The sequence below is a fragment of the Triturus cristatus genome, chromosome 6, assembly GCF_964204655.1.
Source record: "Triturus cristatus chromosome 6, aTriCri1.1, whole genome shotgun sequence".
Classification (NCBI taxonomy): domain Eukaryota; kingdom Metazoa; phylum Chordata; class Amphibia; order Caudata; family Salamandridae; genus Triturus; species Triturus cristatus.
The window spans coordinates 564,638,712-564,664,317 of NC_140589.1; the positions used below are offsets into that span (position 1 = coordinate 564,638,712).

Here is a 25,606-nt window from a genome sequence, read left to right on the forward strand (position 1 = left end):
TCTATTTATTTTGGTCTTCACTCCCATGCTTTCTGGCACCTTAAGCACATTCAAAATTCTGCAGCAGGTCTGCTTCCCATGAAATAACATTGTTCCTCCTGGTTCAGCTACAAGATTTCGCTGTTGCCTCATATTTGAAATTGAAGGAATACATGATACCCTGTCTGATCAGACTAAATCACGAGTTAATGATTTTGATCATCTGTGGAGCTTTTCCCCCCAAAAATAGAAATGATTGTACTGTAGCCTCTGCTTGATTTCTTTCACTCTCTTTTGCTTGTCTCTACCGCTGTATCGCCCTTGTGTTGGAATTAGACTTGATTAGCTAGACTTGCATAACTGTTAGGACTGGAGAATGGTTTTACTGCTTCCAGGTGAAAACTCTGTTATTAAGGATGGATGTGCTTACTTCTGTTGGGTTCTTCTCTTACTAGGTCTAGACAGGGTTGGGTATAGCGAAAGGAAGTCTGAGATTCCTCTCAGCCTACAAATTGCAGTTCACTGTACGATACAGTGCTCTCACCCTTCTGGCTCCTTCCAGAACTTTGCCGCTTCAAGTTATGATAGTGCTGTGTCTATACATCAGGGAAGAGCGGTTAATGTTGTTTCAAATAGTGCAATTTATTTATTTTATTTATTTATTTTTGTGACTTATAAAGCGCCCGAAGCACCCCCAGAGGGGTATCTCCACACTACGGAGGTGCAACAGTTTAGGAAGGAAAAGATTTTCAAAAAAGCTCGGTTTTTAGGAGCTTGTGGAAAAGTAGGTAGTCTTGACATTTCCGAAAGTGGCTGGGAAGTTGGTTCCATTAGGAGGTGGCTAGGTAATGGAAGGCTTTCCCGCCTCTGCGGGATTTCTTAACATAAGGTACCAGAAGTAGAGACTTAATGCCTGAACAGAGTGATCTGGAAGGCTGATAACGGCTGAGTCTCTCTGCTAAGTAGCTAGGGCCATTGCCATTTAGTCCCTTGTGCACAATGCAATGATCTGCACTCCTCTGAAAGACATAGTAGTCATTCCCCTTAATAAAGCAACTTCAACGGACCATTCATTTTTGTCAACAAGAGACATATTTCTAACCGCCTCCATCTTAAAGTTAGTTTAGAGCTTTGGTGAAACCATTGTAGGAATGTGTCAAGGCTAGTTATTGTCTTAAACAGCAAAGGGGTTTGTGACCCGAGATTGATTTGGGGCCAGTAATTGCTTCCTTGCCGAATGACCTGAGAATGCAGGCTGATGGCGGCTCAGTCTTAACCGGATCTTGTTGGACCTGGTTGCTGATGGAAATTGGTACCCAGGACATAGATTTGGTATGGATCTTTCTTTTTTCTATCAGACCCTCACCAGTGTGAAATTATTCCTCTCCATTCATATTCTTGACACCTACTTGTGTGTGGGGTTCCACAGAGCTCTCCCCTTTAAAATATGATATCAGGTCTATAATTTTATGACCCTCTTAGTGAACCTCTCCTAGTGGATGGAGTGGGATTCTAGACGGTATGAGAGCTGCATCATGACCTTTGCCTTCCTTTTAATGGTCCATCCTCCTTGCAGGAATGAAGGCTTTCCTATTTTGTGTGCATGCCTGTCTGCCAGTCAGTTACATCTTCCCTTCAGGAATCTGATTCAATTTCACCTCTTTACAAGCTGGGAGGTGGGGACATAATCTTTGACCGCCTCACTCAGTTGGGATTGCTTGGTCTTCTCATGGGGCTTCAGTAGAGGGTGCGTTGTTGGCTTTCCTTTACTTCCTTTAGCAACATGAGAGGGCTTGTTAGAGTCCGGAGATGACTCTCGCTGGACTCTTCTTTGTCCTATCTGTTTGTACTTGTGTCTCTTGCTATATGTGTAGTACAAGGTGGATGCTGTGGCTGAGTCTACTAGATTGAATTGTTTGTTTTGAGGATGGCAGCTCAATAACACATAACAAGTACCTTTGAGTTCGATAGGCTACAAATTCCAGTTACGGGTATATTGGGAAAATATATGAACAAAATAAGTTGTACAGTTTCTTAAATACTCATATGATAAGGAATGTTACTTTAATGCAGAAGCAGTGGTAATGGATCATTTTTATATGTTGTGGACATTGATTAGGTAGTGTAGGACTCCATGTAATGCTACGACCAGTCTAGGACCTTTCAAACTCGGCGTTCGCCTCAAGGCTTCTACTTTAACCTCTCTGTGCTCTTTCCTCCTTTCTTCTCACCCAGCCACCTTTCTCACTCAGTCTCATTCACTCACACTCTCTGACATCTTCACTTGCATACCTGTTCTCTGCTCTTTTACGACTTTCCCTTTTGTGCCCTTCTCTCTTTGGCTTTTCTATTTTGTGCAGCTTTTCTTTTTGTGCCTTGTCTGCAGCTGTCTCTTTATGCTGCTTTTCTTTTTTTGTGCAGCTTTCTCTTTGTGCCATTATCTCCTTTCCTTTTCCCCCCCGTTTCAAGCCCCCTCACCCCACTGCTCTTTTTTCCCACCAGCCACCTCCCCCACTCCTTACCTGCTCCTCCTATGTCACTTTCCTACCTCTTCTTCCTGCTCTTAAAAGCACCACCCTCTCCCTTCCAGGACATACTTAATGGGGGTCACTGCGCGACTGAACAGTAGAAGCGCTGCTTCCAAAGGCAAAACCCATCTGTGCCCGTCTATGCCTGGACTGCCCTTCTCCAGAAACCCTGATCCAATCACCACCCAGTGTTATTCTACAGCCATACTATGGTGGATCAACCTGGCTACCGCTTACTACGCTGCTACCGAACCGCACCACACAACACAGTAGGAACATTTGCCTGCTCCCACTGCAGATTCTCATGCAGCCTTCCACACCCCCACACACAAGCCAAACATGCCAACTACAACCCCACGCCACCCCACACCCAGCCCTCCACAAATCCACACAACAGCACTCACTCACATGCAGCTGCTCAACAGCTCAGTAGCAAACATGCAATTGAAATCTGGGGCCTAGTAAGGAGTGACGCACCAGACTTCCTCTTCTTCACAGAAACCTGGCTCAATGCCATTTCAGCACCTGACATCGCCACAACAATAGCTGCAGGCTACAAGATCGCATGGCGGGATCACAACCACAAGCCTGGAGGAGGACTCTCAGTCATCTTCGAAGAATCCATCAAGTGCTCGACCTCTGCGGAAACTGGCACCCAATTGATGGAACACCTACACTTCAAACTACAAATCTTGTATACCCTTCAACCTGCACAGGACTCTCGCCTACTGACCACTTGGACCGCGAACCACCTTTACTAACCTCATCACCGACTTCGTAGCCCGGCTCACCTTAGACTTCAGAGCCTGCTTACTGCTTGGTAACCTCAAATTCTACCTGGAAGCAAGGACTGACCACTGTTCCACAGCACTTCTCGAAAGCCAGGGTAACATCAGCCTCACCCAGCTCATCCCTGTTCCCACACACATTACAGGACAAACACTGGACGCCATCTTCACCACTGGCAACAGCATCAAATACATAGCCACCACTCCTCTCACATGGACTGACCCCTCCATCAGCCAATTCAAGATCAACAATCTCCAAGTAAACACACCCACCAGCATCAGCCACAGCTGTGGTAAAATCTCCAAAATAGACTGGCTCAGTGCCCTCACCATGGATCAACCCAACCCCACGAATAACCTCGACAAGGACATCACAAACTTCAACAACTGGATCAGGAACTGCGCTGATTCCCTCACGCCAATCAAACTCGAAAAACAAATAAGATTCAACGATCAAGCTAGCTAGTACACAGAGGAGCTCCGAGAATCAAAACGACACTGCAAATAATTAGAAAAGAAATGGAGAATCAGCCTTGAAACCACAGACAGATCCATCTAGGAAGGCTGCTCTCAGATGCTTCCGCAAGCAACTACGAGACACCAAGAAACGTGCTGTAGCTGATTGCATCGAAGGAAGACAACAGCAAGTAAGGAGATGTCCATCATTAAAGACTTCCCCACACCTTCTGCAACGGTCAACAACATTCCCCATCACAAGGATTCTGCAATGACCTATCCAAAGTTTTCCTCTGTAAAATCTCCAATATCGACAGAAACTTCCCATACTAATCTGACCGCGCTAAAGCCATTGCCAAGCTACCAACCAAGACAGCCACCTGACCAAATGTACACCCCTCACCAGAGAAGAGACAGCCATAAGGCCCATCCACTCAGGGGTCCCCACTGACCCATGCCTCACCACATCTACAACTTAGGAACTTACCCATTCAGAACTTTCCCCTCCAACATCACAAACACCTCCATCTCATTTCTTTCGCATTCCTGGGCGACTGGCAACGCGCAGAAGTCAACGCTCTACTAAAAACAAAAAACAATCAGTGGACTCAAACCAACTAGGCAGCTTCCGTTCAATATCCCTGCTCATGTACCCAGCCAAAGTGATGGAGAAGGCCATCAACAAACAACTCTCAACCACCACCTACTGGACGACAGCCAATCCGACTTCTGAAAGACTCACAGCACTAAAATAGCACTCATTGGAGCCCTCAGCAACATTACGACCATCCTAAATCACAGCAAAACAGCAGCCCTTGTCGTATATTTCTTATGGGTCCACAGTGTTTTCTCCCTTATGTTAGCCTAACTGCAAATATTAGCCAGCATTTGTGTTGCACACTTTGCAAAAGAACACATTTGTTTTGTGCTACACATTTTTTTTTCAAATAGGCTGCACATGTTTTGTTATTTAGTTCTTCTGCTGGGATTCAGACGGAACATTTCATGCAAGGTTAAAAAACACTGTGCTCTGTTTTCTCTGTGGTCAGACACTAACACATTAGACATAATAGCGAAATCCAGCTGCTGTTTAGAACATGCAATTCTTATCATATAAGCTGGGACTTGTCGTTTTGAAAACAGAGAGGACACAATCTCGCAGAGCAAAGGAGACGGTAGAGAATTCCACTGCCTGAGATGTGGAAGTACCAGGTATGGGTTCCCCCACTTAATCCCAGAGATCTATAATATAACAATGTGTTTCTATAGTGAGGGTAGGCTTAGGCAGATGTCTTTCAAAATGACAGGGTTTTTCATTGTGTACAGTTTGTAAGCTTTCTTCGGTTCTCTTTTCTGTTTATTGTGGATACTTATGAGTGAGAGAACGAAAGGTGATGGCTTGCTACTGTGATCCCTGAGAAGTGCAAGAGTGTTGTGTTCTGGGGTGCCAATTTACCTGTTTCTCTGAAAAGATTAGGAGAGCAAGTAAATCACTATGAGCAAGTCTGTATTTGGGCCCATAGATACTGATGTGGTATGGTGACTCAGTTCTTGCATACTGATGTTCCTTGGCTCCAGGCATAGTTCTGTTTCTAAGCAGAATCCCTGTAACACCCTCTACCTACTCAACCTATCGGCAACCTTTGACACCGTCTACCACTACACTCTGATCAGAAGACTCCACGACATGGGTATCCAAGAACCCACACTCCACTGGATCGGTTTCTTCATTATGGGAAGAACCCTAAGAGTTAGTATGCAACCATTCACATCAGAAACCAAGAAACTGATCTGTGGAGTCCCCAGGGATCTTCCCTCAGTGCCACCCTGTTCAACATCTACATGATCCCGCTAGCCAACATCATCCGATATCAAGGCATCTCCTTAATCTCATATGCCAATGACACAGAACTCATCCTCTCACTGATGGACAGGATAACCACCTCCAGAAACAACTTTACCAACGGCACGACTATGGTAGCAGACTAAAAGAGAACAAAGTGCCTGCTCAATTCCAATAAGACAAAAGTTATGATCTGCTGTAACAAGCCCTCCCCCTGGGACTTCACCTGGTGGCCGTCGGAGCTAGGACGAACATACGCCTAACACGTTAGAAACCTGGGAATCATCCTAGATGCCAAACTCTCCATAATGGCACAGGTCAAGGCAGAGAGCACCTCCTGATTTCACATCCTACGTATGCTATGTAAGATCTTCAAGTGGGTACCACAGAACACTAGACGGACCTTCACCCAAGCAGTCATCACAAGCAGACTTGACAACGGCAATGCACTCTGACGGAATCTTCAAGCATATCCTACAAAGACTCCAGACCATCAAAACTCCTGCTAGACCTCCCACGCTGCACCCACAATGCACTGCACCTTAAGGAACTCCTCTGGCTCCTCATTTACAAACGCATCCAATTCAAACTACTCACTCATATTTACAAAGCCCTGCACGACATCGCACCAACATACCTAAACAACCTCGTACACTTTCGCCAGCCAAACCAGATGTCTACACTCTACCTCACTCGTACTCGCACACACCCCCTGCATTCACAAAAACAAAGCAGGATGTCACTCCTTCTCCTACATCACACCCAAAACATGAAACAACCTCCCCCAACACAATAGGGCCTCCTCCCCACTTCTTGAGTTCCATAAGAAGAGACCTGGCTCCGCAGTGATCATATGCCCGCTCACCTGCTGAAACGCCTGGATACCGTCATGGATGATTAGTGCACTGTACAAGTCTACCTAAAATAACTTAACATTTAGCTATAAGGAATGAGAGAATTGTAAAAACTTGCATGTAGGAACGTCCAGCAAGAGCTATATTCCGTCAATTACATTTGCAGAACAGTATAACATGATAATGTAGCACAAACCACCTCCACTATTGAAGGGTATAGAAATTACTGCAAGCTGTTTGTCTAGACATCTCATAGTTACAGATCGTTTGTTAATAAATAAAGTGGTTTATGCAGCTCATACAAGCATATACTGTTTATTCGAAATATGATAAACGTGTTCTTATCTTCAGCTACCCTTTTCACATTATCAGTTATGGTCACAGCGACCTAAAACTGTAGTTTGCTGTTGTTGCTGTATATGCACTTTAACTAATTTATAAATGAAGACTACCTGTGATAAATAGAAACATACAATTAAAGTAAATTGTTTTCACAATAATCCTTGTTGTTCTTCGCAAACTATCTCAGTAATAGTAATTCAAAGGTTTTTATGTTGTTGTTTGATATGGCTGATGACCAAAAGCACTGATTTTCTTTTCTTTTAGGTGCATGTTGTTAAGGAAGTGGCAACCATGGCTCAAGAAAAACTGGGTATATCCTGTGAAATCATTGATCTGAGAACCATTCTTCCATGGGATATTGATACAGTGTGTAAGGTAGGAGAAGACAGAGATGTGATACTTTGATAAAACTCACAATCAATCTACCAAAACATTATTTGTGGTGTTGTGAATCAGAGACTTCAACTGTGAGGAAAATCTTGATGTGAGCCAGACTGGTGGTGTTTTCTGCAAAGTAAATTCCCTTTGTTTTATATCATGCCAGATCTTTAGGTTCTGCGTTGTGGCTGAAAATAAGCTCCTCAACAGCTAACAGCCTATTCTTTCGATTTTCTAGATTTGAGTTGGGACTCCTTACTGTTAGAATGTGAATTTTGTCATTGCTGGATTTTTGCAAATGTATATTTACTAAAAGCACCATCCCATAATTTGTCACATCCAGTTGAGTGTCATGGTAAGGGGCATTTTTCTCAAACCATCTTTCTGTAGGCCAAGCCCCATTATTGATTTTCTGTGTTGTAAATCCGTTCCTCACTCTAGAATCTCTAATCCTGTTCTTAGTGCAATTAAAGTTTGGTTGTTCTCATTGAAGTTACAGGTTGCTGACTAATTCCAGACCACCACCAGAAGTTCTTCCTATTTGTAGCAGAAAAGATTGAACCATTTCCTTCAGTCTAAATGTAGCCTTGAAGTATGGATAATCTTGAAGGAATGTAAAGCAGCTTGTTTTACCAGAATATCACCTCCTGAATGACTAAATGATGGAGAACCACACAGTAGTTATAAAATAATATTTATTTATTAATATACCACTATTTTAGTATATGGTTCGGTCGCCCGCTATGTATTGTGCTACTTACAACTGTTCTATTGATCCAGTATTGTGTTTGATGTTCTATCTTCGTGTAGAAGATCGTAGAGTGTTATATAAAAATATGTATTTAATAATATAACTACTGTGTGGTTCTCCTTCATTTAGTCATTGAGGAGGTGATATTCTGGTAAAACAAGCTGCTTTACATTCCTTCAAGATTAAGTTTGAAGGATGCTCTCCATAGCTATCACTAGGATAGCTTTCATAAAGGTTATCTTTGACCATACATCATAAGGCCCGTGTGGATTGGTACAGGGTGCCCACTTTCTTTGACCATACATCATAATGGTCGTGTGGATTGGTACAGGGTGCCCACTTTAACTAGTGGACAGCATATACCAAGCCACCTTCTCACATTGGTATATGCTGTCCTTCCAATGTGAGAAGGTGGTTTGGCGCAGGCTGTATGTCCTTCAGGCATCTATCTGTTTTTGTTCTGATGATGATCCCACTATCTTTCCAGAGGGATCGAAACGTCGTTGACTTGCTTGACTCCGTGTACACTAACTTATTTGTATTTAATGTGTAACGGATGTGTTCACTATTTCGCTGGTTTAATCCTTCACATTTACAAACAAGCCTTGCCTGATTGTTAGTTTGTTTCATCTCCATCGTTGTTCACTTTTATGTCTTGGATGCAGGATTGTGTCCCACTTGGTTAATGTTTCTCTTGATCCTCATAATCACTATTTTGATTAACTCTGACTGTTCGGCTGGACAGTAGCAATATGGAACTGATTTCATTCTATATTTATTTTGCTTTTTCATTTTACCTTAATTAAGGACTACTGTTTTCAAAATGACCGTATATTTTTATTAGCAAAACTGTATTACTGTGCAAATGTAACTTTCATTTCCATCGAAAATGTGTTGTCCGTAATGGCAGTGTCCTATCACCATGCATACTCCACTCCATGGCACTCTATTCTGCACCACTCCACTCTGCACCACTCCACTTTACTTTACAACAATCCGTCCCACTCGACTCTCTGCCACTGCACTCTACACCTCTCTAATTTATGCCAATGCACTCTACGCCACTCTACTCTACTCTACAGCACTGCACTTTTCACCACTGCACTCTACAAGACTCCAATCTAGGTCACTCCAATCTGCTCTGTAAAACTCCACTCTACAGAACTGTGTAATACTGCACTTTACGCCACTGCACTCTATGCAGATATGCTCTACACCAATGCACTTTACGCTGTAACACACAACTCCCATGCACTTTACACCAACCCACTGTATGACACTCTAATTTACTCTGGCCACTGCACTCTATGGAACTTTACTCTATGCCATTACGCTATTATCATTTTCTTTTTCCACTACTCTGAGAGCAGTGGGGCAACACTCCTCATCCTTAACTGAGGAGTTCCCGCTGCACTCTACTCTACATGACTGCACTCTACTTTGTACCACTCTAATCTATGCCACTGCGTTCTACGATGCTGCAGTATATGCCGCTGCACTCTACATCACTGTACTCTGCAACACTCTGTGCCAAGGCACTCAACACCAGTCATTCTACGCCACTGCACTCTACTCTGCACCACTTTACTCAATGCTACTGAACTCCACTGCTCTCTACGTTACTCTGTATAACTCCGATCTATTCAACACCACTCTACTCAACCCCACTCTACTTCACCACCCTGTTACTGTATACCACTGCACTCTACGTCACTCTACACCACTGCACTCTACGTCACTCTACACCACTGAAGTCTGCGCCACTCTACCCTACGGCATACGGACTTGCCACTACAGCAACTACAGAGACCAGAGGGACCTGAGGCAGCGAGGGGCAGAGTCACCACCAGCAGCCCCTCCCCTTCCACCGGCAGGCCTTGAAATTGACCTCACGCCTCCCGCTTCGCGGGACGCGCAGCGGACGGCATACGGACTTGCCACTACAGCAACTACAGAGACCAGAGGGACCTGAGGCAGCGAGGGGCAGCGTCACCACCAGCAGCCCCTCCCCTTCCACCGGCAGGCCTTGAAATTGACCTCGCGCCTCCCGCTTCGCGGGACGCGCAGCGGGACACGCCGGGCTAAGCCCGGGCAAAGGGTGTGCCGTCTACGGCCGTCCAAGGCCGATCGAGGCTGGGCTGGGCCACCCCCCCTGTCCTGTCCACTCCAACGTCGTCAACCTTCCCTGATCCAGGTGATTGACTTGTGTCTTGTCTCCTTCTGGGTTTACTGGAACTGCCCGCTATAGACTTTCGACAGGCTTATGCGTCTTACTCCCCATATGGTATAACTGCAGTAGCTAATATATGATCTGTGTTTTGATATTACCAAGTTAACCAATATGACCTCTCATACGACTAAACGAAGGCCTTCTCTGGTTGGGGGCTCAGTCAGGGGGACACTTGACCACTTTATTACCAGGGCCGCTTCCGTGCTAGAAAAAGAGATCGCCATCACGGAACGCCGATTATCACTGGACCCCGCCTTTCAGAAGCGCTCTTCAATGGGCCATATTCAACAGGCCATTTCACCGCCACTTAGGGATTCTGACTTTGATTCAATCCCTGATCCTGGCCCATCTGCGCCTCACCGCGATTTAATAGATATAGCGTCTATCTCCACCGAGCCTGAAATTTGCCCCCCCAACCCTCAATCCACTGTCGGCACCCCTCCCGTGGATTTATCACCTACCCACACTGCTAAGACCCCTAAGCGAAAACCGGCAAATAATAGACCCAGCCGCTCGAAGGCAATAGCAAAAACCATCCGGTCTGCTCCATCAAGAAAAAGGAGAAAGGATGGCCACTTGGATGCGCTTAAAAATATGCCCCAACTAATACGGTCCCCTACACGAACTAGGCCCCCAGTATCTCCCACGCAGCCTCCTATCTCCCCTTATTCCAACTTACTTACCGATATAGAGCATTTGGTAAGATCTTTACTCTCACCTCTGATAGAGAGAGTTAAGAACATCGCATCACAGCTAGCATCTTTGGAAGTCTCGCGCGCTTCTCTCCTTGCCTCAAACACAGAATTGAATTCCCATTTACGTAAAAACCCCTCGGTCCCCCATTCTTTCCCTCACACTCAAACGATTACCTAGTCTAACACATCCAATCAAACACAGAACACACAAGCTTCCCTGCCTACCCTACAGATACAATCTACTGCCAAAGGAGCAACCAGAGAAGATCCAACTCCCATTATCACAGTCCCCCGGGGTATTAATTTCAATAGGCAGCCCCCCTCAGTTCACAAATTAGATAGAAGCTCACACATTGACTTGCCCCCTGAAGCAGCACCTTATGTAGTCACTCTCATTGGCGTCCCAGTTCTTGCACAGGGTAAAACGGAGAGCTACCAGGAACTCAAAAATAAAGTAGTATACTGGCTGACTCAGAATAGACCGCTCCCCCCTGAAATCAATGGCGAAATTCTACACGTCAGGAGACTCAATTGGCTGGGCCCTAGACCCAAGGACAAACAGGGAGATGTCATCATTATTAATTTTCGTGATCATAGAGTGCTACCTCACATTGTGGACTGGTACTCCCCGTGTAGGGGCTCTGGAATCTCAACGGCCGATTTAAGTTATTTTTACCCCCGTTCCCTTCTGACACATCCCACACCTTCACACCTATTATCGAGGGCTACTCCCGAGATATCCCATTTTACTATTCCCACCTCTAACAGCTACGCTACCCTCTCGGGTTTGAACGAACAGGACTGACTCTCTCACCCTGGACTGATGGCCGACAATCCATCTCAAATGAGTATTCTGTCACCCACCTTAGTACTAGACAACTCTAACATCATGATTCATACTCTGCCTAGTACCACCATGGGGTGGAAACCACCTCCTGCCATCGTTTCCCATCCTTCACTTTCAGAGCCACCGTTCCCGCCGACTACCAACCTCCTTTCCCCCCATCTGGCCCACAGCGACCTTCACCTCTCGATAAATTCCCCGCATTTTATAGAAACTGCCAAGGCTGTAACAGACTCGCCGACTGGTACTATCTGTACGATTGAGCCCCTGCAGGGAGACAGCCTCTTGTCTTGGAACGTGGCAGGTCTCCTTGACAAGCTGTCTAACCCTGCATGGACTCAAATCGTCTCCCGATATAGTATTATCTGCCTCCAGGAAACCTGGACCCCTACAGAGCTCCATCTTCCAGGTTATCAGACTTTTCACACCCCAGCCTCCCCCAGTCCCCATGGCAGATACAAGGGAGGACTCACGACCTACATCTCTGTAGAACTCCGATTAAAACCAACTTATATTACACAGTCTTCTTACTACCAATTAATTAGTTTGTCCGGCGGCTCCATTCATAATGTCGCTCTGGTCAATCTTTATAATAACATCCCAAATGTATACTTGGACACGGTGTTTAACGGATTAAAATCCGACCTAATAAACATAGAGTCCCAAAACAACTCTGATACTCTAATTATCCTGGTAGGCGATTTCAACTGCCCGCTTTGTTCTCAGAATATCAGAGGCACTTGTGGTCGGATGACTGAAATGGATGATTCCCCTAACCATTTCTGCCACTCTAAATTGGGAGACTTGTTAAACGGATTATTATTCCATTTTAATTTATCCTTTGTTAATGATTTATGTTTTCCCCCTAAGTCCTTTAAACCCACTTATAATGGGAGAGGTTGTCACACCACGATCGACTATTCACTCATATCCACAAGGTACTCAGGCTTGATTACCAATTGGGAGACCCTTGAAATTCCTATCAGTGACCACTACCCCATCGAGGTTACCTTAAAGCTAACCCCGAATATTAACGGCCCGGTCAGGCAGAATACCATTTATTCCCCTCCCCTGCAGCTGGGCACCACCATGGGCCTTTTCCTCAAGTGGGACAAAGTAGTCCCCTCCATTTTCCTCAAAAGCTTGGTCACTAATACTTACGATCACTTTCAAATTTGCTTGACACCCACGGAAAACCCACAGATAATATCCAGCTCGTTTTCCGTAATAATGACAGAAATTAAAACCCTTCTTGCGCGTGCGCCAAAGAAATCTCCCCTTCCCCCCACGGTTGGTTTGATAGGGACTGCTCTAAAGCCTTGCGCGTGTTGAAAGCAGCTCTGAAATCCAACCCTAGAAACCGTCATGAGATCCAGATTGCCAGACACAATTACCGCACCAAGCGTCAGGCAAGGAAAAACCAGCTGAAGTTGTTGGCCTGGGCAGCCCTGGTGGAAGCCTCCGAAAAGAAAGATAATACCGCCTTCTGGAGGGCAGTCAATGCCCCCTTTTTCCGTTTTTCTCAGCCATCGACTTTGGACTCAGTCATCACCCCCGAAACCTGGGTCACTCATTTGAGTACTCTATATAATCCTACTAATTCGGACACTCTATCATCTGAAATTGATTCTGTATCCAATTCCCCTCCCGGCCCAACTACCTCCTTTTCTTTCCCCCTAAATATCGTTTTCGACCATGTTGAAGTACTAACGGCTTTAAACGACAGCCCCTCCGGGAAAGCCCCAGGCCCTGACTGTGTCCCTATAGACGTTTTTAAGTCACAGCCTGATTTATGGGCCCCACTGCTTACTAATGCTCTGAACTCTCTGAATTCCACCGGTTTCATTTCCACCTGGCCTTCGGCTGTTGTTGTCCCGATTTTTAAAAAAGGCGCGAGGGATAATCCCGCCAATTACCGCCCTATTTCACTTTTAGACTCCCTCATGAAGGTAGCCGGGCGAATCATTTTAAACAGACTACACGACTGGCTAAGCACCCAAGATATTATTTCTGAAATGCAATATGGTTTTAGACAAGGCAAAGGCACCATTGAACAGGGTCTAAATCTGTCTCTTATAATAGCCAAATATACTCAGGCAAAAAAAGGAAACCTCTATATAACTTTTGTTGACCTTAGTTCAGCATTTGATTGTGTTGATCATGGGCAGCTATGGGACTCCCTCACAGAGATTGGCTTAGACCCTACCATCTTATTATTCATTAGAGAGCTGTATAGGGATGCATCGGCCCGCGTGAGATATGGCACCAACGGGGAATGTTCCGACAGTTTCATTATTAGACGAGGTGTAAGACAGGGTTGTATATTAGCCCCCTTACTTTTCACCCTTTATATCAACTCTGTCAGTCATCACCTGTCTAGAACTTTCCACGATTACCCAACAATTAACGGTAAATAGATCCCCATCTTGCTCTATGCCGACGACGCGGCAATTATGTCCCAGACTCCCATGGGGCTTCAGAGGGCTGTTTCTGAATTTTCCGACTTTATGTCAAAGAGAGGTCTAAAAGTCAACACCTCCAAAACCCATAGCATGTCCTGTGGTCTAGGGATTGGGAAAAAGCCATGTACTACCTTTTTGAATGGCAACAAATTATCCAATGTCGATAGTTTCCCTTACCTGGGCATTACTTTTAATAAGAGGGGTACCTGGAGAGCCGCGGCCCAAGCCAGAGGTTCAGCAATGTCTAAAGCAATAGGTGCACTGACAAACTTTTCAAAAAAATTAGGGGGTCGCCCAATACGCCCCTTACTCCAGATTTATCGGGCGAAGTGCACCTCAACCGGCACCTACGGGTCAGGGATTTGGGGGATTGAACCTGCCGAACAACTCCAGCGCCTTGAGAATGCTTTTCTACGTTATCTCCTGGCTGTTCCCCCCGGCACCTCTACCCATATGGTGCATACAGAACTGGGCCTTACATACATTGCAGACACAATCAACTCCTCTCCCCTCATTCTATGGCATAAAATTTGGATTAATGAAGAAACACCATTTAATAGGGAAATTATAGTAGATTGTCTAAAAGTGACAGAGGTCAGGAACATTAAATGGTTGAACTATGTAAAAGGGTTATCCACTGACATCGGGCATCCGGAATTTTTTGCTGATCCATCAACCTTAACTCATATATCCAAAGCCGAGCTAAAGCGACTCGTTTTAAATCATCTGCAACGCAAACGCTGGCTCTTAGAAACACAGAAGTCCACCATTGTTGATTACCAAAATTTGATCACTGTGACTGGCACACAGCAATACTTATTACTAGAACCATCTCCATTCACCCGCAAGCTCCTGACCCGTCATCGCACCAACACGTTCTTTAGACTCCTTACTTTTCCTAACCCAAACTGCTGGGACACTGACCTACAAAAATGTCCTTGCGATGGCCTCTCGCCCCAATCCAATATCCATTGCATCCTTTTCTGCAGATTTTATCATCTGCCAAGGACTACTTTTTTAAAACTACTGTTGAGATCCTGGGGTATACGCACATGCAAATTGGCATACTGCAAATTAATAACCTTGGAAACCCCTTTAGTCCTGGCAGCTATGTCCTCTTACCTGAAAATGACGATGAGGCTGAGGTCATCAATGCAACCCTAACCTGTCTTACACTCTGTTGCTTAGCTGTACTTATCTTTTTAATCTCTGTGATTTTACTTATGTTATTAATTGTATGTAATTTTAGCTGTTTTAAGGATTTTTATTCATGTGTACTTTTTTGATATTGTATTTACATATCGAATAAAGCTCAGTATCTATCTATCTATCTACCCTTCTGCATTTCATGACAATGCACACTACTCTGCATCACTCCTCTCTAAGCCACTGCACTCTGCAGCAGTCCACTCTACACCACTGCACTCTATACCACTGCACTCTAGGCTACCCTACTCTGCACCACTGCACTCTACATCACTGCAATTTGCACTACTCCTCACTGCACTCTATGCCACTGCACCCATCGCACTCTATTATGCAACATTTTAATCTATGCTGCTGCACTCTACGCCACTATACTTTGCCAACACTCTACACCTGTCCACTCTACTCCACTGTATGCCAGTTTACGTGACATCACTCTGTGGTAAATATTTCATTACCGGTACTATTTTTTATGCGGTAAAGTCTAGTAAGAATAACTCAGTAAATATAAGAGGCAGAATCCGTGGTATTAGAGGTTTTAAAAGGCTTTATTCCTATACAAAGGAATACAATTCGAATTGTAGGCTTTCTATTCCATCACCACGAAAGTTCAGGAAGGAAGGGCATACATTATTGACAGATAAGCAGTTTTATAGAAAATGCATTACAGTGAAACAGATGCAAGAGGCGTAACAGCTGATAATACAGATAAACTGTGCATACGTAACTAATAAAGGCGGTCATATGGGCGTAATTAAATAAACGTCATTATACATGATGTCACAAGTGGGTGGATCCATAAAAGAATCCTGCAATGTCAGCAGAAATATTTGGCAGAGATGCGCGCGCAGCCGCATGACGTGTGATTGACGTGCAACTAGAGGGTGAAGGGGACTTGACATTTAGCTCTACATGTGGAGACAAAAGTCTGGGGGTTATGTCAACCTAATCCCAAATCATATCTAATATCCTATGTTTAAAGAACTGTGTTATCCAAAAGGAAAGGTCTCTAGGGTAGAATCTTATTCTATACTGACTGTTAGTGCGTGTACAAGCGTCTAAGTGTCTACATGAGATGCGAGGGGGTAGGAATATTCCATGGTAACGGGGCCTATGAATTACTTGCATGAGGACAGCGAGGCCTGGCCCTTTGCACGGTAGCTGGAGGAATGTTTACCTAAACTGCTAGACAGGAATGCATCGGATGAGGAGCGGAGTAGATAATCTTGAAGGTGAAATACAGTTTTTGGCAGGCAATATGCTGGATCAGGCACCGTTAGCCGCGCAGGGAGTAGGACAAAGTTCATGGATACAGATGCAGGCTCAGACTGGAGCTTTCAGAGGCAGAAGGCAGGAAAAGGCTTGATGACAGAATTCAGGGCCTACTCGCCTGAATCTGTAAAATGTGGAAAGTGAACCACATAAAGTCGGTGGCCTTTCATACTTAGGAATGGAATATCTGACCCATTCATGGCGGATCTGAAAGAGGACATGTTGACGGTGGACGCACATATATTTGCGTCTTCAAAACTGGAGCAGGAGGGAACATACATGTACTTATGGCATGCACATGGAGCCGTTGGGGTCTACGATAGGGGACATAACTGATCACAAAATTCATATTTCCTCATTCCCTCCTTGTCCCCTACGGACCCTCAGGAGATATCGATCTTCATCAATCCATCGATCTGTTCATATAGCATCATTTGTTCTTCTTTCTTCTTCCGAGATCTTGAACGAAAACTTGGATGTGGGATACACGATGTGGCACACAGACCACAAATCGCTGGCCCACATTGTAGACATAAGCAGCAACTGAATAGTATGAGAAAGCCAATACCTAGGAAGGATAGGATTCTCCATCCCCAGGCTGACAACACGCCCCAGAACCAACCGGACCAAGTCCAGGTGCCTGGACTCTGGTGTATCTGGCTTATAATCTTATGAAGGCGGGTTATGGCTTTATATACTGACGGCGAATTTTCTGGTATGAAAATGCAGCAACTTGATCCGATGACCCTACAAGCTCCGCCCCTATCGGCCAGGATGACGTCAAGGACAAGACGATTTTGAAGCACAACAATCCGCATAGCAGACTGCTCTTCTGTTAAATTGCCTAAGGCGGAAATAGTTTCGTTCACTACTGCTTCAAGGGTTCTGGTTAATCTACGTATCAGCTTACTATTAGTGACTGTACCTATATAGGGAAAGAAACCTTTATTGAAATCTGTGTATTTTTCCCATGCTGTTTCAGTGTAATCGACAATTGGGAGATCTCTCTGCTGTCTATTGTGTACTAAATGGGTATTTCGGTGATAATCAGGAGGAGCTAGGAAAACAGGTGGCAGAAGGAATGCTAGGTAACAGGTACCATCCCAATCTAAAGGTAGACATATATATGCGGTCTGGCCACATATGAAGTAGGAATGATGGAAAGCTCTAAATATAGACTTGCCTTGATCACTGAATTTTGAATTTGAATTTGAATTTAAAAGCATTTCTAAAGCGCACTTTTACCAAGCGGTTTCTTGGCGCTGTTGGATTGTGAGAAGCAGGCAGGAGCAGAGGGGAATTTAAACATTTAAACATTGTAAGCGCGGGAAAAGAGAAAAGTTTTAAGACCCTTCCGGAACTCAATGTAAGAAGACGACATGCGGAGTTCCGGAGGGAGGGAGTTCCAAAAAGCAGGAGCGAGCACTGCGAATTTCGTGCCGCCGGTCTTTTTCTTGCTGAAGCGGGGGATGGTTAACAAAGCCTGATGAGTAGACCTAAGCTCTCGTCCGGGTATGTAGGGGGTGATGGCAGAACAGATATATTCCGGGGCAGTGCCTGTTTTAGCCTGGAAGGTAGTACAGCCAAGCTTGAACAGAGCACGCTCTTTCACCGGCAGCCAGTGCAAGGCCTGCAGTAGGGGAGTGGCTCGATGGTGTTTGGGCAGGCCGTGGATCAGGCGGGCAGCCTGATTCTGCACTAGCTGCAAACGGCGAGTGGCGTAGGCTGGAGCGCCATTATAGATGATGTTCCCGTAGTCGAGGCGCGAGAGCACCATGGCCATCACTATAATTTTTAGGGCAGGTAAAGAAAAAAAACGAGAAATCTTCCTAATGATTCGAAGAGAAAAGAAACAGGAAGAAACAACTGAATTGACCTGAAAATGAACAGAAAGTGAGGGATCCAGGAGGATGCCAAGGGTCTTGACCTTAGGAACTGGGAGCGGGGGAGCACCAAGTGAGGAGGGCCAGTGGGAGGGGGACCAGGGACTGCAACCACCTCTGGTCAGGACTAATTCCGTCTTGTCCGGGTTGAGTTTGAGGAGTTTTATTACAGTGGTGCATTTACTATGGCCCATGTGTATGGAACCATTCTTTCTTATACATAATTCCCCTTTTACTGGGAATACTGACATGGCGGGCAAGATTGGTGTAGCTTCAGATTCAACGTTCAGGATCATGAGGTTAAGTGTAAAATTACCTAATCCATATACTTCATTTTCTAGATCAGTTCCTGTTCTTTTGGGAAGTCCCTCCTTGTTAGGGTAGCAGACTTTAAGCAAAACTAGGTTCAGGTTTCCCCATACCCAGTTGTCTTGATAAACTGCGGAATTTGAATCTAGGGAATTAATCAAACTAAACCATGCTCCACAGGAGCCATTGTGTGTGAACGGATAGGGAAAGAGGGGCAAAACTCCCTTATAGTTCTGATAGGGAGGGAGTCGGCCACATATCCAACAATTTGTGGCATTGCTGGTCTGATGGGAATGATGTAACATACTAATGAATGTGTTGTTGCGCAGCGCAAATCTATAGGACAACTCATGCGGAGGTAATTCGCTAAAAGAATGTTCTGCAGTTATATTGTAAGCACGCTTAAGAATAGGGTAATACATGTGCAATAGTATGCTGGAAAAGATAATCAGAAGACTTAGAAAAAACAAAATTAATAATGTTACTGTGCAGTGACTACGAAATGATTTACAATACGCATGCTTCTTAAGCTGCATCTGTTGATTTCTTTCTCTATTCCGGTCTAGAGGATACATGTCAGAGACAAATTCAACCGATTCACCTTGGAGAGGACTTAAACAATCAAATTGTCTGACTTACTAGACCTCAATTTTAGTTTGTAAAGTTCTGGTTTTGACTGCTCAACCAAGGGGAGCTTTGAGTCTGTCTGTGAGGGAATACAGGGTTGAGTATTCACACTGGATGGTAGTCCATAAAATTTCTTGATATGACTCGAGTGCAACCACCCTTTCCGTCCCTCGATCTTCACGGCTGTCCTTGTAGTTAGTAGAACCAACTTTGGCGACTTCCACCTAGGCTCCAGTTGGGTCTTCCGGTCGAAATTCCTGACCAAAACCAGGTCACCAGGAACCACGTCATGGGGCTTCACCTCAGTATTATCGGGAAAAGCTGCGGCTACCTGTGAACGACAAGATTGTAGTGCAGACATCAAGGAAGCCAGGTAATCTGTCAGCATATTACAGTCAACATCAGTGATTTTGCGAGGTATAGGCGTCCCCCACATATTTGGTGGTCTACCGAAGATCACCTCGTACGGGGATAGCCCTGTTCGAGAATGTGCTACCATTCTCATGTAAAAGAGCGCAACTGGTAAGGCTACTATCCAATCGACACCTTTTTCCCTACATATTTTGGACAATCTAATTTTCAGAGTTTGATTATGGCGTTCCACGAGACCTGCTGCCTCGGGATGCCGGACACAGTGGAATTTCCATTGGTAGCCTAACAAAAGGGAAACGTGTTTCATTAGTTCGGATGAGAACGGCTGGCCGTTATCTGAGTAGACAACACGTGGTAAACCGTACCGTGGGAAGAATTCTCGAACTAACTGTTTGGCAGTAGTCGGGGCAGTGTAATCTGAAACCGGGTAGGCTTCTGTCCAACGGGAAAGAGTACAGACAACTACGAGAACATATTTGAATCCTCGACATCGTTCCATCTGGATATAATCCATCTGGAGGACTTCAAAAGCATGATCGGGAGGTTGAAATCCACCCTGCTCTACGGGGATGCTTTTACCTGGATTAAACTGACAACATATCATACAGGTACGAACTTTTTGTTTAGCTGCTGCTCGCAAGTGTTTGTTGAACCAAATGTGTTGAATGCTGTCTAGCATAGCTTTTTCTCCTAGGTGCGCTGGACTATGCTATGTATTGTGTTAATGATAACTTGAACCATGGAGTCGGGAAGAAACCATATGGATTTTTCCTTCGTCATCCATCCTTGATCCGTTTGGATCCCTCCTAATTCAGTCCATTTCTTTATTTCTTCTGGCGTAGCATGTGTCTGTATGTCAATTACATCAAGGGCGGGATCCTTAACTGTCATGCAATGTGTTGGTGTCGGAACTATTGTCTTTGTCATGTCAGTTATGTGAGTCTGATTCTGAGCAGTCTGTTTAGCTATTCTGTCAGCTAGGTCATTACCCTGAGAAATGATGTCGGTAACTTTTGTATGGGCTTTGCATTTCATAATCGATATTGCAGTAGGTAGATGAATCGCGTCTAATAGGGCTTGAATGAGGGGTCCGTGTTGGATGTGGGCACCGTGAGAAGTTAAATAACCTCTCTCTCGCCACAGTACGCCGAAGTCATGGACGACTCCGAATGCATAACGTGAATCCGTGTATATGTTGACTTTCTTATTTTTGGCTTGAATACAGGCTTGTGTCAGAGCGATGAGCTCTGCTGCTTGAGCTGACAAAGTGTTAATGCAATTTGTTTCAATGACTTCAGTGTCTGTTGTGACTGCGTAAGCGGCCACTAACTCTCCTGTACTTGTTCTCATACATGACCCATCTACATACAATGTCAAGTCTGGATCTGACAAAGGGATATCTGTCAAGTCTTGTCTGGGTTTCGTCGTGATAGTAATGACTTCGACACAATCATGTGCCAATGGATCTGTTCCGCCCACTGGTAACAGTGTGGCAGGATTTAACGTATTACAACGTCTGATTTCTATGTGTGGCTGAAACAATGTCAATTCGTAACCGGTGAGTCTCGCTATAGTCAAGTGTTGTGTTTGTGTGCGGTTCAAAAGGACCTCTACTGCGTGTGGTACTTGTACTGTCAATTGGTGTCCTAACACTATGGCATCGCTTTGTCTGATTGCTAAAGCTGTTGCTGCCACCGATTTTAGGCACGCAGGAAGAGCCTGAGCTACTGGATCTAATGTACTAGAGAAATAAGCACATGGTTTGTGTGATCCTGCTTGTTCCTGAGTGAGTACTGACAAGGCAGTACCTTCGCGTTCTGTAACAAAGAGTGTAAACTGTTTATTGTAACATGGTGTTGCTAAAACAGGTGCTTGGCATAAAGCTTTCTTTAAGCTTTCAAAGGCGTGTGTATGTTCTTGAGTCCAAGGGAGGACAGTCGATGTGGCTGCCTCCTGTGTTGTCAACTGGATGAGTGGCTTTGCTAGAAATGCATATTGAGGGATCCACTGCCTACAGTATGAAGTGAGGCCTATAAAAGCCCGCACCTCCTTTTGTGTTTTGGGTGCTGACATGTTAGCAATTAACTGGATGCGGTCGGGTGTAAGCTGCCTTCCCTCCTTGGACAGCGAGTGCCCAAGGTAAACAACTCGCTGGACACAGAATTGCAGCTTAGAAGGGGACACCTTGTGCCCCTTGTCGGCCAGAAATCTTAAAACCGTCAGTGATGCTTTTTCACATTCAGGTTCGCTTCGGGCAGTGATCAGCAGATCATCGACATATTGAAGCAAGGCAGTGTTAACTGGCATGCGGATACTGTCAAGTTCTCGTTTCAGTGCTTGGCTATAGATGCTGGGGCTTTCTGTAAACCCTTGAGGTGCGCGTGTGAATTTAAAACTTCGTCCATTTAAACTGAATCCGAACAGATATTGACTTTCCGGATCGATTGGGACACTAAAGAAAGCATTCTTGAGATCAATTACAGTGAAGAACGTTGCTTCTGAGTCAATAGCTGTGAGTAATGAAGAGATATCTGGGACCACAGGGTATTGTGGTACAATACATTTGTTTAATTCGCGCAGATCAATAACTAATCGATATACTGGTGGTGCTTTTGGATCCGTTCTTTTAAGAATCGGAATTATCGGGGAATTACATACATTGGAGTCGGTTTCGACAACCACTCCTTGTGCAATGAGCTCGTCAATAATTTGCAGTAAAGCCACTACAGCATCTGGTGGTAACTTGTATTGTCGCATTCGTGGTAGTACTATTCTTGTTTTCAGTGTAACTCGATATGGTGTAATGTTCATGCAACCAACATCAGTGGGGCCTTGTGCCCATAAATGTGTAGGTAAATTCTGCAGTCGGTGATCCATGTCTCTGGACACGTAGTGACCTTTAAAGTCACGTAAAAATAATCGTACTCCTTCCGGAGAACAACATATTATAGCTCCTAGAGCTTTCAATGTTTTTATACCTAACAAGTTTTCTGGACATGATTTAGTAAGCAATAAATCTGTAGTACGTGTCAATGGACCAATCGTGAGTGGAAGAGGTTGTGTTACGTCATTAATTATGGGTTTTCCTGAGAATCCAAGGGAAATATTCTGTGAGCCTGAGAGGGGTGCCCCTGGAACTTCACTGCGTCTTATAGTTGTTCTGCTTGCCCCTGTATCAAGTAAAAACTTTCTGTCTTCCCCTAATAGTTCACTATGCACATAAGGTCCCTCTTGGTCTACAGGAACCTCAATAAGGGGTAAGCCAACTTCCCTCTCTAGGCTATTTCATGTATATCGCTGATAATCGGGATAATCTGCTTGTGCATACTGATACATCTGTTGTGTTGTCGCTTGTGTTGCAGCAATAGGCTGCGCTTGTGGTGGTGCTACGATCTGTTGTGGAGCTGCCTGTTGCGGAGTTAGTTGTTGCGGAGCTAACCTAGGTTGTGCATGCTGAGGGATTTGTTGTTGATTCTGATCCTGTCTAGGTGGACGTGGTCTCTCCTGGGTTCTACCTGTAGCAATATTATGTTTCAGGACTGGACAATCGTGTATATAATGACCTTGTTGTTTACAATAGTTGCATGTCCCTTTCGTAGGACCTGCGGACTCACCCTTTTGATGACCATCAGCTGGAACTGACTGTGCAACAAGCATTTTCATTTTTGTATCTTTCATACGTCTTTGTTCGTGTTCTTGTTCTTCTCTAATTCTATTGTAGTGATATTGTAACATCTGTAACATCTGTGATGGGGTATTACCTTGCCAGGTACTTTCGAATTTCAATACTCTATTCTTGACTTGCAGCAGAGAATTTTCAACTAATTTTGTCACAAACAGATGTGGATATGACTCACTACTTGCTTTTATGCCACTATTTATACCAAAACATTTTTCAAATCGGGAATAGAAATCACTAGTGTCTTCATCTGGCTTTTGTTTACAGGCTGATATTGCACCCCAGTCTTCCTTTTTCGTAGTTAATAAACGTGGCAGTACCTGCACTAGTAGTCCTGCTAGTGCTGTAGTCTTTTCCCCAAGTCCTGCTCCTGCAGCTCGGGCCCTTTCTTCGTTTTCTAATGCTGTCCAATCTATCTTTTGGTCTCCCACCTCCCATTCCTTTTCTTGGAGTTTCTCATAAACACCGGCGGGTAATAGGACTTATAATATTTTCATAATGTCGGGGTAGGTATACTCTCCCATGAGTAACATGTCTTTTATTTCACGGTGGAAACCTGCTGGGTCCTTGTCATGGCTGGGTACTACTTTCTTCATTTCTAATAATTCCAGTTTAGTTATAGGCGTGTACACAAACACGCGTGTAAAGTTATTACCGTCACCTCTGATTGGGTGTACTTCGCGTAACGGGTTCTGTCTATCTATGTGATACATTTTTCTTCCCATGATGGGAACTGGAACGTGTTCTGGGCATACGAAATTTAAATATTGGTTTCGGGATTCTAGAATTTCCCTAATCAAATCAGTACCTGACCCTCTCCATATGTTCGTGAGTAGTTCCGTCAATATGTCAGGTAAGGGTCCTGGATCGGAGTGTTGGCTTTTATATAATATAAGGAGGTGTTGAATCATGTATATACTAGCTAAACGCTGTTCGTATGGGTCAAGATTCAGAAACGTGTGTGCAAGTACATCATCATTGTATTCGCTGGGACTGTCAGCCCATTGTACTGCTGACCTGGCTAATTCTTGTTCGTCCATGGAATCGAGCATATGGTACCCCCTTCGATCTCGGAGTAATTTATCAGCGGCTTGGAATAGGTGTTCAGGGGATCTTGTATTTAACATAGGGGTTTGAAAATGTCTATTATGTTCTGGACGTATCGGGCGTATCGGGTCATTAAAGCCTCTAGTATTATTATGGGGTCTTCCTCTACCTACATAAGCTATCGTTTCTAATTGTTCTGATTCTTGCTCCTCCTCTTCTTCTGATTCTACTCTGTCTGTTTCTCGTCTTTCTTTATGTATTCGTTCTACTTCCTTGCGGATCTTTCGACACATGGCGATTATACACGCCTGTCTATCATGTTTCTCTTCTGATATGTTCTGACCCCATTTGACAAGTCTTTGCATGGTATCGTGATCTGCCCCAGGCCTGTCTTGATTCCTAATTACACAATTTATGAAAAAACTTAGTAGTTGTCTTTGGACATCCACTTTCTGGTATTCCATAGCTTCGTTAATACTTTCTGGACCTCGCCCTGTTTGGACAAAGTGATATATTTCGTCTAGGTGTTCACCCATTCCTGGTATCGTCATTAAATATAATGTAGCTCGTCTTATACGTAGTGATGATATGAGCAATTTATCCTGTCTACCTGGTACTGGGTCGTATCTACAATCCACAAGCTGTTCTTTAAACATGTCGGATGTCGCTAGTTGGGGTGTACGTTGGAGTGCTAAATCTCTAAGGGTCTGTTTATTTCGCGGCGGGGTGGCAAACATGTCTGTCGTACCTCCTGTAGCACCGTCTGAGGTGCTAGGCACGAAAGGATTCGTTGGGCGTAGGATAGAAATCGTAGATGCGGGAAAAACTGTAGAAACGGACGGACCTGTTGGGACTTGCGTAGGAGTTTGTGGTTGCGGGGGTACAGACGGATGCTCTTGGTGTTGAACACCATCGGCAAGCGGTATGTGTGGTATGGCATTAGCATACTCGGGAGCTACGTCATCTAAATAGGAGGAAAGGAAAACGTCCTTTGCTGTTTTGGGATGTGTTTTTATCGGGAGCAATGGAGGAGTTAAGTCTTTTGGTATTTCCGGGATAGC

General features: G+C 44.6%; 1 protein-coding gene across 2 annotated transcripts in view; it reads left to right on the forward strand.

Annotated features, from left to right (window-relative positions):
- The window catches only part of BCKDHB (branched chain keto acid dehydrogenase E1 subunit beta), a 1,118,926-nt gene that overhangs the window by 448,526 nt on the left and 644,794 nt on the right, over positions 1-25,606 (forward strand). For both annotated transcript variants that reach the window (XM_085611011.1, XM_085611012.1), the window contains exon 8: positions 7,055-7,165. In XM_085611011.1, the coding sequence (XP_085467137.1) occupies positions 7,055-7,165 (111 nt within the window). The remainder of the gene's footprint in view (positions 1-7,054; positions 7,166-25,606) is intronic.